The 13,810-nt window shown below is 36.6% G+C and overlaps 1 protein-coding gene across 1 annotated transcript; it reads left to right on the plus strand.

Annotated features, from left to right (window-relative positions):
• The first annotated feature begins 2,249 nt into the window (after positions 1 to 2,249).
• On the plus strand, positions 2,250 to 13,810 carry LOC121949016 (pyridoxal kinase-like). The gene is made up of 11 exons (XM_042494602.2): positions 2,250 to 2,530; positions 4,492 to 4,546; positions 7,609 to 7,713; positions 8,112 to 8,195; positions 9,393 to 9,427; positions 9,789 to 9,874; positions 10,040 to 10,085; positions 10,185 to 10,296; positions 11,265 to 11,401; positions 11,524 to 11,590; positions 12,011 to 13,810. The coding sequence occupies exons 1-11, from the start codon at positions 2,450 to 2,452 to the stop codon at positions 12,121 to 12,123; spliced, it is 921 nt and encodes a 306-aa protein (XP_042350536.1). The 5' UTR covers positions 2,250 to 2,449; the 3' UTR covers positions 12,124 to 13,810.

Raw genomic sequence — 13,810 nt, forward strand, 5'->3', positions numbered from 1 at the left:
TTTGAAAACCTTTTTTTTTGAGTTTGCACGCTGCATCCTTATACAAAACCTTAACATTACCCCAAAAGTCATGCACGCCAACATTAAATCACCACAATTAGCTATTGCTGTATGAATTTTGATACATCCTGACATAGATTCAAATTTTCTAATCATTTTCTATTCTTAAAATTACAAATTTAGAATGAAACCTTGTCAGAAGTATGTGCTCTCTTAGCACTTTAGAATACAAAGCTGATCTCATTATATTTTGTTGGTGATTTTTTTTAGTTTTGTTGTTGACATAAATATCTGAAAATGTGACTGTGAAAAGTATTTTAATTGTTTTTCTTTTTTATGTCTTTTTTTCTTTTAACTCTTTGTGGTTCAAAAATCTATGTACTGTATTTAGATTCACAACAGAAAGGGAGAGTTCACCTCTAAATCAAGAGCACATATTTTTCCTCTCACCTGTAGTGCTTTTTGTCAATCTAGATTGTTTTTCTGTGAGTTGTCTATTGTTGGAGATATCAGATATAAAGATATCTGCCTTCTCTGGCATTTGGCATGTGGTGCCAATTTTTCATTTACATTTTTTAAATTTCAATTGAAAAAATTCAATTGAAATGTCTCTTTCCATAAATCATGACCTGGTTACTTGCAATAATCCACAGAGTTTGATGAATAGAAACCTTAAGTATGCATCTTAGTTCAATACTGCCGGCTCACCTGAGCTTTTAGCATTACAGCTCAGCTAAGGAGGACGCCATTAATGTTTACATCTGGCACTATCACGACCACAAGCCTCTCCTCCATGAGTAGACAGGAAAACTGCTCACAACAAGCTCTGTCTATTATATTGAGTGACCAGGTCATGATTTGGAAAGAAATATTGCTGTTGAGTTTTAAAAATTATTTTTCTTTTCTTTTTTTTTTTGTTCACTTTGAGCACCACAAGCGGAGATCCATCTAATTCCATTATACTGGAGAGAAGGCAGACATCTCTCATCACAATATCACTAACACACAGCAACTTGCATAAAAAAGTCAGACTGTCAGTCAGACTGATAAATAGCACTACACGTTAGATTAAAAAATGTTTATTTGGTTTTTTTTTAATTAGGGGTGGTTTGTCCTATAAAAAATCATTTATTTAATCTTCCACTCATTCACTGTATTGTGCATGCACCCCTAGATCACTGAAAACTCTTGAAAAGTAGTAATCAGGCCTGTTTTCAAATAGTAGTCAGGTAACAACGCCCATAAACATTAAAACAGGTATGGCTTGTTTATGATCCTATAATGACCCTGAGGCCATTAGTCCCCAAAGCAATTTCAATGTAAGTGATGGAATCCAACATCTAGAGTCTACTTTTTATGTAAAATAGAAAAAAAGAAAAAAGAAAAAGTATTCCAAAGTTTATCTGATATGAAGCTTCAGTAGTCTGAAAATTCAGGTAAATATCATACAATGATTCATTGTTTTATGTAGGTGTACACAATTTCCTGTTTGTGTTAATGTCAGAAAGACTGTCTGAAAGTAACTAAAAAGACTGTTACTTTTGAAGATCTTGACTTGGTTTGTAGCTGAAGGTTAACTGAGAATAATCGTCAGATAAAAAGTGGTATGTATGATTTTTGCACAGAGGGTGAACTGTGTGTTTTTATCACTAATCACTTACATTGTAAATGCATTAGGGATCTAGTATGAACAGAAGGAATAATCACGGTAAGCAAATCCTTTTGCAATGTTCCTGAATATTGTTTTTAAGACTTAAGAAATTGTGACCTATCATTTAACCCTTTAAACCCTGGATTGGCATCAGTTGTGTTGTGCTGTGTTCCTACGCATGGGAAAGGCAAGGAGCACTTGCAAGAAATGTTTGGAAAAACTGCAAATAAAAAAAGAGAGAATCAATTAAAAGGTGAGAAGAAAATAACTTATATTACCCGTGGAGAGATTATTAAATGTTATCTAAAAAGTAAAAGAATGTCTTGGAGAATGTATTTAGGAAAATAGAACAAAACACGTGGGGGTTTTTTTCATGTTTTCTTTCAGGGCATTTTCTTTACTTTTTTAAATTATTATTTTTAGGCCTTTTTCTTGTAACTTTTTACTTATTTCTTTTTGCCCTCTTGCCATGTTTTTAAACCTATTGAATTTTCTAGGGTTTGAAAAGGTTAACTAAATGAAGGCTGAGGTGAACGGTTTCCTCTGACAGGAAGCTGGTGTCTCCCACTTTTTTACGAACCTGTGAACGCATCAGTTTAGGTGTCCTTGCAGCTGCCTGAAGAAAAACCAAATGTCACCAGCAGCGGCGCCGCTTCTGCCCTTCAATGCTGGAGTTATTCCTCACATGCTAAGTATCGGCGTATCAGAGCCAGCACACATTATTAATGCAGCTCTAGGTTTTCCCACGCCTGTTGTCTCTGTGCGGTGTTTTTAAACGCAGTCGGTATAATTGCGGTAATGGAGTGTCGTGTGTTGTCCATTCAGAGTCATGTTGTCAGGGGATACGTCGGGAACAAGTCGGCAACGTTCCCGCTGCAGGTAAGTCCTGGATCTAATGTTCAGGTGGCTGCACGAGATGTCTTAAGAAAACAGTAACAAAACAGAGAAACGATGGCGGACGGGTGTGTTGAATACAGAGCGAGACTTCGTGATGTGTGACATGTGTCCTGCATTTGTGAGGATCCTTCCTGTCCTGCCCAAACATCTGAGGCCGATATCCCGTTTTTAGACTTTACCCACCTACAGCTCAACAGACAATTGCTGTGAAATAAATTAAATAGAATTAAAAAAAAACAACAAAAAAAACAGTGCAATATGACAACTTTTCAGTCCGAAGTTTGAAAATAAATTAGAGCCCAGTTATCTCCTCTCCTTAAAAAACACAGCGTGTAGCTACAGGTAGCAGCTTCAGTCAGTGTGAGCTTTTTTGTAACTTTGTTTTTGCTTGTTATATTAATCAATTTAATGTCCTAGAAACAGTGTGGGTTATTGAAATGTTTGAAATCATGATATTAGCCTAATGATTTCTCCCCATGTAGAAAACAAGAGTTTAATAAAACATACTGATGTTTCTGTGTGTTGTTTGAGAAAAACAATTTTACATTATAACTGGCCACTTTCAAAGGCAAAATTGCAGGGGTCAACAGAATATCGCCTGGATGATTATTGGCTCGATATTTGGCATTTTGATGTTTATCTGGATCAGCGTTTTATTTCAATGATCACCAATAAAATGAATTGATTTTAAAGTGCAAAGAAAGTGTCAGCATGAGAGGAACTTTTACGATGTCAAACATTAGGGAGCTATTTCTATTTTTTTCATTCATTTTTTGAAAAACATAGATTTAAACCTGACTTAATTAAAAACAAGTTGCTGGGAACCTTGTTGTATTTGATGTTGAAAGTTTCAGTTTTGAATAAACATTTTTACAAAGTGTTGTGTTGGAGTTTGGTTATATTCCAAATTCTAAATATTGACACAAAGATTTAAATTTTTAATGTAAATGCATATAAGTTCCAAATGTTGGCTATCAATCTCATTAACTACTTATAATCTGGATCTGTATCAGCTCTAAAAAAACAATATCTGTTGACCCCTAGCAAAATAAATCCTTCAAGATTGTTTTAATCTGACTTCCCACTCTACTCAGCTACTGTTTTATTTTTCATTCCCATATCAATGCAATTTCTGAGATATACAAGCATGAATAAATAAATCCATAATGGCAAATATTAAGGGCTGGGCAATATATTGATATTATATAGATATCATGATATAGCCTAAAACTAGGTATCGTCCTAGATTTTGAAGATTATGATGTCGGTTTCGTCTTCTCTTGCTTTTAAAGGCTAAAGTGATTTCATTTTTCTGAACTTACAAGACGTTTGTAGCTGTTCTGTTATTTTCACACCCTTAGTCATTACTCCCACATTACTAATGGTTATTTATCAAAAATCTCATTGTGTAAATGTTTTTTGAAAGCACCAATAGTCAACCCTAAAATGTCCTTGCAATACTGGCACTGAGATATTTGGTCAAAAATACCATGATATTTAACTTTCTCTATATCGCCCAGCCCCAGCAAATATCATGTTCGTGTCATTGAAATTTGTGTGACGGTGCTGAGACGACAAAGAGCTGACTCAGCGATCCATTTTATGGTTCTTATCTCAAAACAAGTTTCCTAACAAAAGCTCTGCAAGCTAATTTTCACGGAAACTACCGTGTGTCTAAAAGTGCAGGGAAAGCATTCAGAAACTAGAGCATTAGATAACGGTGTTAAAATGTAATGTGATATATATAAAGTGTGACCTGAGTCCTGTCAATGATTACAAAAGATAGTAACTTAATCTGTGATTTAAAAAAAACACACTATTCTCATTGAACAACTCCCACAGTAATTGCTCTTCCCACAGTACAGTGAAATCCAGCAGCTCCTTTAGACCTGTAGACGTCATTGTTCTCTGTTTTAACAGCTGCGAAATGTCTCTTTTCTCAGGTGCTGGGCTTTGAAGTGGACTCTATCAACTCTGTGCAGTTCTCCAATCACACAGGTTGGTTGAGTGCTTCTAAATTGCCCCATGTGAGGAAAACGGGGTGATTTTTATTCAGTTTCGCAAAGTATATTGAGCCAATTTTCACTAAACAACTTGACCCCTTCATCTTTCTATTCTCATATAAAACTGTGTGTTTTACTTTTTACTGGTGTAGTGCATAGACTGGAAATGCTCAAAACATTTCAGTCAAAAACCATTTAGTTCTCTGTGGTGTCAGTATCTGAGAGGATCTTTGTGTAAACTTCAAACACTCATTTTGTTTGAATCTTGTGCTCTACCAGCACACGCACACACACACACACACACACACACACACACACACACACACACACACACACACACACACACACACACACACACACACGGACACCAAAAAAATACCTGCAGCCCATTAAGAAAGTGCAGGTTTCAAAACATTCAGAAACTGGATTTGGAAATGAATTTTTTGGCTAAAATATGTATTCACAAAATGTTTGAGTGAGAAATGCTGAACCCAAAGACAATCTGTGTTTGTTTGACTCTACTACCTTTAATTAGGCGGCTTAGGTTTTGGGTTCAGAGGTCTGATGTTCGTACGGAGTCAATCACTGCCGGAAGTTCTTGTACTTTGTCCTTCCAGTGCAGAAACCTCTGGATGACTCACACAAATCCAATCTTTTTAATCATCAGTTGGGTTTAGAGGAGAAGAATCGATCACTGAGTTTTAAAGTTAATGTTTTCTAAGAACCATTTCTGTCTGATCACTTTGTCTTCTGTCTCTGTTAACTTGACATTGGGTGTATCTGTGGGAGCATGTTGCCTCGTATGGATACTGTGTTGCACAAAATTTAGTCTTTTCAGGGACAATTGACGCCAAGTTAAATAAAAGATGCTACAATCACACACATGCTGCACACTGGGGCTTTCTTTAATGTAAGTGTGACTTTTCTTTCCTCTTTAAATTGAGTTTATTAAGGAATTAACATTACAGTAAACCTTTCAAAAAAGAAAAAACACATATAAAACTTATACTGCAGCTTACAGTCTGACAAAGGGAATCCAAAGTCGAAAGAAACTAAATAAAACTCATAAATGCTCTCTTGGTTCATCTTTTCACTGTTTTCAACTCTGGTTGGGTTAAAAAGATGTGAACATATGCTGGCTCTATACTCGCTAAAATGAATATTAATTGAAATGAATTTCATTGGGTTGTAGTGATAGTGCTGGGGCTGTTTCTGGCTGTGTTTCTGGTTGTTTCAACTCTTTAACAAAAAGGTCTATCTCTGTCAGTATCCATCCCATAATGTTGTCAGAAACTCAGAACAATCTGAGCCCTTTTATTGGCAAAAACACAAGCGCTTTTAGTGGACGGAAATTGACGGTGCTCTGAGTGTTTACATTGCAGCCTGTCTCACTCAGTACTGGACCACTTATCAAAAATTGTTGTTCCCTGGTCCTTGGTCTCCATTTTAATGTATTTATTCATCAAAATAAAAATTTGATCACAATAACATTATTGTTCCCGTTAGTCACTTGGACACAAAAACACGAGTCAGGAACCAGGTCGAAAAAAAACAAAGACACCCTTTAATTTTACCAAATCCTGTTGATCCAAATAACGTCATCTCTGGCTCGGTGGTTAATTTATATATAAATGCCGGCACTATCATTGTCCCACATAGACATACTTCATTACAGTCACCCTGTGCAATGGAGCAGTGAAATGCTCACTCATTAAGGAGAGCAACACAACATTTAATGTTTTGATTGAAACTTGTTGGCTGAATCACCTGCAGTGAGGATAGAATTGTAATCTGGGGATCATGTGCCAAAGTATGTGAAGAATGTGCTTTCGCCACGGGGGCAGCAGACATTTGCACAACTTAAATCAATATAAACATCTGCTTCTCGGTGGGAGGAAAGTGGTCAGTGTTGAGCATGTGGAGAAAACTACAAGGCTGTGTAGACTATAATCTTACATCTAGTTCACAGTAGAATATGTAAACAACAATAATAAACAGAAACTTACACCCTTGTCAGAGGAATTAGCGCTCAGGTTGCCCTCCAACCGCAGCACATGCTTTCACTTTGCTAAGTCCTCGCTGCATGGAGGTGCTCTCACTGACTCAGGGTCAGTTTGGGTTCTGTGTGAACCGTGTGAAGAATATGGAAGTGTGTTTATGTGCATGTCCAATCATTTGCAGTCAGAACAGCTTGTGCATGTTTATTCTAGGTCAGTGGTGAAAGAGGGACAAAGAAAAGGGGGAAGTTGGCAGCCAGGATACAGGCATCCCATTCAGTCAGTGTGGAGGCCCCTGTTTGGCCCCGGACACCACACAGAGGAGGGGGACCTCAGCAGAGGGCGTGGGGGATGGGAAGACAGAGCAAGGAGGAGAAAAACACTTGGATGTCTGTTTTTTAGACAGATGCACAGCAGGGCTAATACAATACTACAGTGTTTTTCTTAGTTTAACCCTTTGAAATCTTAAGCGACATCACTTTTCTTGTGCTGATTTCAGAGGCCTTATGAAAATATTTGAATCTTTGAACCTTGAGCAAATTGACTCGATTTCTTTCAAAAATACATTGGGGAAAAAAGCAATTAGTGACTTGGTAATACATGTTTTACAAATTGAAAGAAGTTAGTAGATTTTGAAGTTTCTTTTAAAAATGTCTAGAAAATGGTATATTTGTAATGATCATAATTACATATTTAAAATGACTTAGCACAACTATTCCAATTTTCAAGTACATTTCAGGATCATTTCTGTTTTTTTAATGTTCTTTTTCTTTTTAAAGCCAATTCTCAGGTCATTTTCTTGTATTTTTTTTCTAATTTCTTGCTAATTTCTGGGTCATTTCGTCTTTCATTGCTCATGACCTTCTCCCCATGTTTTTGAAAGAAATCATGCAAATTTGCTCAGGATTTAAACGGTTAAGCAATGTTAAGTACTTGTCATGGTTCCCCAGGGATCCTTAAAAAGTCCTAAAACATCTTCGTTTTTGTTTTCCAACTTCAAATTGAATGTCTTCACAATGTCATGTAGTTTTAAACTTCCATTGTCCCTCTTGAATCCTAGGCTACGCCCACTGGAAAGGTCAAGTACTGACAGCCGAGGAGCTAAATGTGCTTTATGAAGGCATCAAGCTCAATAAGGTGAACCACTATGACTACATCCTCACAGGTGAGTCTGAGCACCGTGTCCCTGTTTAGAGATGAGAAAGCTCAGACCTGGTAGCAGTGATCTTGAGCAGCTACATTTGATGACAGCTTTGTTTAGTCCTTTATGAGAACTGATACTAAATTCTCCTTCAACAGCAGCCTCAGCAGGACAGAAATCCAATACACAATGTGGTGCTGCCTTTTGTATGAAGGGGCACATTTTCCCCCTTAAAGTTATCGATGTGCAGACACTAGTGTACCTGCATTTCTCTGACCTTAAATTTGATCATTAGTTTGTATGAGCTGCCATATTTGCATTGATAAACTTTGATTAGTAGTTTTAGTATTTGCAGAGGGAGCAGCAAAGTAAAACAGGCTCACTGTAGGTAATTTTATCTTCATCACATTTTTATCCCCAAGGGTACAGCAGAGACTCGTCCTTCCTGGAGATGGTGGTTGACATTATTCAAGAGCTGAAGAAAGCAAATCCCAGCCTGGTATATGGTGAGTAAACACTGTTATATTGTTCACATTTTAAATTAGGCCTAGGAAATATATCGATATTACATCGATATCAGGATGGAAGACTTGTTGTTGGAGCTATATGTTGGTCCTTTTTATTTTAATTATTATTATTAGTGTGTTGTAATAGATTTAGTTTTTGCACAATTAGTATTTCTTTTTGTAATACGGAGCACCCACGGTTATAACGATAACTAGACAGGTAGGACCAGCATGCACCTGGGTAGGCAAACTGGTTTTTATATCCCTGCAAGAGGGGCAGCAAGAACCATGGTGTGCCAGTGGCCCTTTGATTGTTTGATTTAAGTTTGATTTTGATTTTGTGTGATTTTGCGCCACACTTGGATTGTTAAAAATATCAGTTTATCAATACATATCAATTCTGAAAATTTAAAACGGTTTCAGTATTTTCTGCAGTATCGATAACACCGTAGCATCAAAACACCAGTACTAGCTGCACTTCCTTGCTCTTTTTTATGGCTTCAATGATGAATTTTCCCGGTGGCATCGAAAATTTTTCAAGGTATTATATTGAAGTTAGAAATGTCACTATTGTGACAATACTATATGAGACTAGCCTTTGATTTTGGGTATCATAATATTGTAAGTGTTGTCTTTTCCGGGTTGAAAAGGCTGCATCACAGTAAAGTGATGTGATTTTCTGAACTTACCAGACTGTAAGCTAGCTGCTTTATTTTTTGCCTTTACCCATATAGTCATTATATCTACATTACTGATGATTATTTATCAAAAATCTCATTGTGTCAATATTTTGTAAAAGCACTGACAGTCAACCCTACAATATCGTTACAATATTGTTATTCAGGTGTTTTGTCAATATGTTGAGATATTTGGTTTTCTTCATATCGTCCAGCCTCAATGCAAATTGAAATAACCACTGCTGGTTAGCTGATCTGATCAGTGGCTGGACAAAAACATTATGATAATTGATTGATAATTTTTAGTAAAAGTACTAGAGTATTACAAGATTTCCTATTTTCAGCTTCTCATTTGCTTTTCTCTGTACTAAGTGATGGTAAACAAATGGTAAAGTGATGGTAAAATAAAAATCAGCAGCTTAACCAATAATGACAGTCATCAGTTAGAGCCCCAACAGAGTTTAATTTTTGCTATTTTTATGCAAGTCCATCATTTAAATATGAGTCTTCTTTTCCACAGTTTGTGACCCTGTTATGGGAGACCACGGTGCTATGGTAAGCATCTTTCAGAAAATTCCCAATTTTTCCTCGCCCAGTCGTTACAGTTGATGAGGATTTACTGTATTGTTACCTCTTCTGTCCTTTTTCTGCACTGTATTAATGAAGTAAACTTTCAAAGAACTATATTTATTTAAATTTTAATTTAAATCATAATTAGTCTGTAAAACTAATTGTGTGAAAGTAATCCTCTAACTTTTCTTCATATAGTAATTATTTGTTTTCACTTTGCGGAAATCCGTCATTTAGAAAAAGTAGGTGACACTTGTAAGGGGTTCAAAACTGCATAGAAAAGGAGGTTAAAAAAAAAACACACACACACTCACAATGAAGTTCTTATTTTGGTGATGTGTTTCAGTACGTTCCAGAGTACCTGCTTCCAGTATACAGGGACAAAGTAGTGCCTTTGGCCGACATCCTCACCCCCAACCAGTTTGAAGCAGAGTGAGTGCACTTTCAATCATCATAAACAGTTAATAGTACACTACACAGCATCGTTTGAAAAACATCCATAAAATCTGGCTGTAAAAATTATGTAAAGGATGATTCTTATTTGGCATTATTAGCTAAAAGGAATAATTATTTGATACGTGACCTCTTTTCTCACAGGCTATTAACAGGGAAGAAAATCACCACAGAGGCAGATGCTATTGAGGTGAGTATCAAACCTGTGTCTCACTGTGCTGTGTCTAGTTTAGTTTGTGACACCAAAAAGTACAAAGCTTGAGGAAATGGGACTCCTTCTACTTTTCAGGTGATGGACTTGCTTCATAAAATGGGTCCAGAGACCGTTGTCCTCACTAGCACGGACTTACCCTCAAAACATGGCGACCAGTTCCTGGTGGCCCTTGGGAGCCAAAAAATGGGTAAGTACCAGACCAACTTTCTCCATACAGTGTCTGTTTACTTATTTTTACTTCACACCGCTTTCACAAACAGTGTAGTACTTTCTTTACATGTGTCCCGTATTTTGATGTATGCAGATGATTCCTCTGTGTATATGTCAGCATTCACCACCAGTGAGTTAAACACTGATCTTCACTTAAAGTTGCAATCAGTGGTTAAATGAATAAGGGAAAATAAACTTGTCCTGAATGTGTCTAAGACCGATCTTTCCATAATACCGTTATATTTGGTTCAAACCACACACGTAGGAAAAAACCTGTCTTAAATCTTTGTGTAAATGATGCATATTGACCAAGTGCTAACATCCAGGTAATTGTCTAGGATAGTAAACTAACATGGACAAAACATATACATAAGATACTTGCTAAAATGTAAAGTGGTATTTCAGTTATTAAAAGATGTGCATAATGTTTGACACAAAACTGAATTAGACAGGTGATTCAGGCCTTAATATTGTCCAATCTTGACCATTGCCAAGCAGTTTGGTGGTATACTACAAATAGTACTAAACTGAGCAGCATTTATAGCACTCTATTGTGACTACACGATCAGTGTAGTTGAAATGCATAATTGTCTAAATTGGTTATTTGTTAAAAACAAATTACTTTGTTCATTACTTGGATTTAGATGAAACATCTGTTACTGTTTATTTTATTCAATAATTTATCATTCACTTTAGATTGACACGCTATAGAAGAAAATTTAACATTAGCATCTTCACTATGTTAAGTCTGTTTTGTGGACCCCAGTAAGAATTGCTGCAGTAATGCTGTAGTAATGGGAATAATTGGGATCCTAATAAACTAAAATAGAATAAACTTGTGTTTACAACAAATTATTTAATTTTACTCTTTATTTTTCATTTCTGGTGGAAGAAACCTTTGCCCCAAGATAGTACCGATATAATTATCCTGTGTCCTCTCTGTAGTGAAACCAGATGGGACCAACACCAGTCAGAAAATCTGCATGGACATCCCTAAAGTGGATGCTGTGTTTGTGGGGACAGGAGACCTGTTTGCTGCCATGTTGCTAGCCTGGACTCACCATCACCCCAAAGACCTGAAGGTCAGTAGTACACTTGACTTTTCAGTTAAAAAGCTGATGAAATCAGGTCTAATTATGTTGCCACGTTGTAATAAATCAATCCGAACCTGCTCGTAACCTTGTCTGCCCTCTGTTTCTCTCAGACTGCCTGTGAAAAGACTGTTTCAGTCATGCACCATGTCATTAAGAGGACCATTACTTATGCCAATGGTAGGAACTGTGTGTGTGTTTATTGACTTCTGTTCGTCATGTGGCCTCTCCACTCTATCTTGAAGTCGTTTACCAGACATAAAAGAGCACTGTTTGCTTCCCTCTGCTGTTATATTTACACAAAGTCAATAGTAATCAGCCAGTAGTGTGCATTATGTAGAGGTGGCAATGTCAAGATGCATGTGTTCGTTGATTACAGGACAGATTTGGTTTCACTATTATTAGGTATCAACTCAAAATAAATTACATTTAGAAGGAGGCACAGAAGTTATGTCATAGCTGTTGTTTTTATAACTGCATGTAAAAAGCAACAAGAAGAATAACAAACTCAGCGTGAGATAAGAATGACCTGTTTACCACTAGGTTGATCAGTAAGTGAGAGTCCAAAAACCTCTTTCTGTATTTCAACTCTCTTCTCAGAAATGGCTGGCCCTGGGAAAAGGCCCAGTCCTGCACAACTGGAGCTGAGGATGGTTCAGAGCAAAGCCGACATTGAGAATCCTGCCACTGTAGTGGAAGCAAAGGTTTTATAAAAGCCCTCACACTGAAGGCCGTAACATTATTGTGAACATTCACACTGCGACGGTACAAATCAGCTTGAAATCTGGGCAGTCCGCCAGACACATGTAGGATCTTCACATCAAAGACTTTCACGTGTCTCTGCCTTACAGAATCTCTGAAGGAGTACAACAGTGTTTTCATGAAAGGGTTCAGCAGGATTTATTGTATGTAGATTCTGCTGAGAAACACTGGAATCACTGCCATATGCGTCTGTACTATGGCCTGTGTAGACATCATCTGCCATTCAAAAGAAAAAAGGACATTACCCAACTATGTTTAGGGTTAAAGATAGTGTAAGTGTACTTGAATCCTCCTTAACATGGTGGAAATTATTTCTTGCTAGAAAACAATTCATCTTAAATGAAGCTGAATAGATGCATGCATGACCATGCCTCTACTTGTTTTGGCTATGATCCAAAGTAAGGACTAGTCACATTTAATTAAAGTGTGTTGCTCACAAGGCATTATAAGCACATCAATATACAATTTATAATGTAATGAAAATATAATGATTTAGGAAGTAATGCAAAAATGCAAAAGCAAAGGGGTTAAAGGTCCAGTGTGTAGGATTTAGGGCGAAATATTGGCAGAAATCAAATATAATATTCATAACTATGTTTTCATCAGTGTATAATTACCTGAAAGTAATACTCTTTGTGTTTTCATTACCTGAGAATGAGTCATTTATACATACGGAGCGGGTCCTCTTTCTCAGTCAGCCATGTTTTTTCTACAGTAGCCCATAATGGACAAATCAAACACTTGCTATAGATGGTGCCATTTGCAGTTTAGCATTTTTGCATGGGCCTCAATAGTTGTCCTTTGCGCATTGCACACAGAAATTTCAGTTAGTTGCAACCTGCAACCTCACCACTAGATGCCACTATATCTAACACACTGGACCTTTAACCGACTCTAGTGAGGGTAAAAAACAATTTCTCAACAATGATGCCAGGTTTACAGAGAATTTAGTTGCATTGAAAGTTTTCTGGAATGATTACAAAATAAAGATATGAATGCATGCAGTGTGCTTATAATGCGCTTGGGTGTCTTATCATGCACTTTAAGATTAGTGTCATCACCCAATAGATGCCGATTGGATGCATTTTCAGTGCTGTAATGTGATTCCCACAAAATGTCAGACATCTTATGCAATTAATATGTAGTCTACACAGTTTCATTACACCAGTGTGTTTCAATTGTAACTTAATGATAATCACAAGAATAGCTGATGTCTAAAATAGTTCTTTTAATCAATTTTCTGAAAAAAAAAAAAGTTTTTCACCTCCTTTTTTAATTATGCATTGATGTCTTGAACTAGCAGATGTGTAACATGTTAGATCCATGTCTTAAGCATCTCAAATTGAGGTATTTGCACAGATAATCTTTAATATATTTACTAATGATCATTGTTTTCTTTTCTTTTTTCAACTGTTGTCATATCTCAACAAAAGAGTCGGTATGAGAGACCATGCTGTAAAATAGCCTTAACGGGGTAAAGAAGAAAAACTTGGTTATGAATGTTTTTCTTTTGTGTACCAATGTAATAGTTGATCCTCACACGTAATGTTAGAAAAGTCAAGTGCCAAACCTTGAGCTGCTGCTCTGATGTAGAGCAATATAAGAATAGAAATAATAAATGAATAATATTTTATTGAA

Source organism: Plectropomus leopardus, chromosome 10, assembly GCF_026936395.1.
Source record: "Plectropomus leopardus strain MGB_pleo_1.0 chromosome 10, ASM2693639v1, whole genome shotgun sequence".
In the NCBI taxonomy this organism is placed as follows: domain Eukaryota; kingdom Metazoa; phylum Chordata; class Actinopteri; order Perciformes; family Serranidae; genus Plectropomus; species Plectropomus leopardus.

Bases quoted from the DNA above. Each gene is read 5' to 3' on its own strand.
- LOC121949016 (XM_042494602.2), top strand. From the start codon at position 2,450: ATGGAGTGTCGTGTGTTGTCCATTCAGAGTCATGTTGTCAGGGGATAC. The intron at 4,547-7,608 runs GTTGGTTGAGTG...CTTGAATCCTAG, and splicing joins GCAGTTCTCCAATCACACAG to GCTACGCCCACTGGAAAGGT. The intron at 10,086-10,184 runs GTGAGTATCAAA...TCTACTTTTCAG, and splicing joins CAGAGGCAGATGCTATTGAG to GTGATGGACTTGCTTCATAA.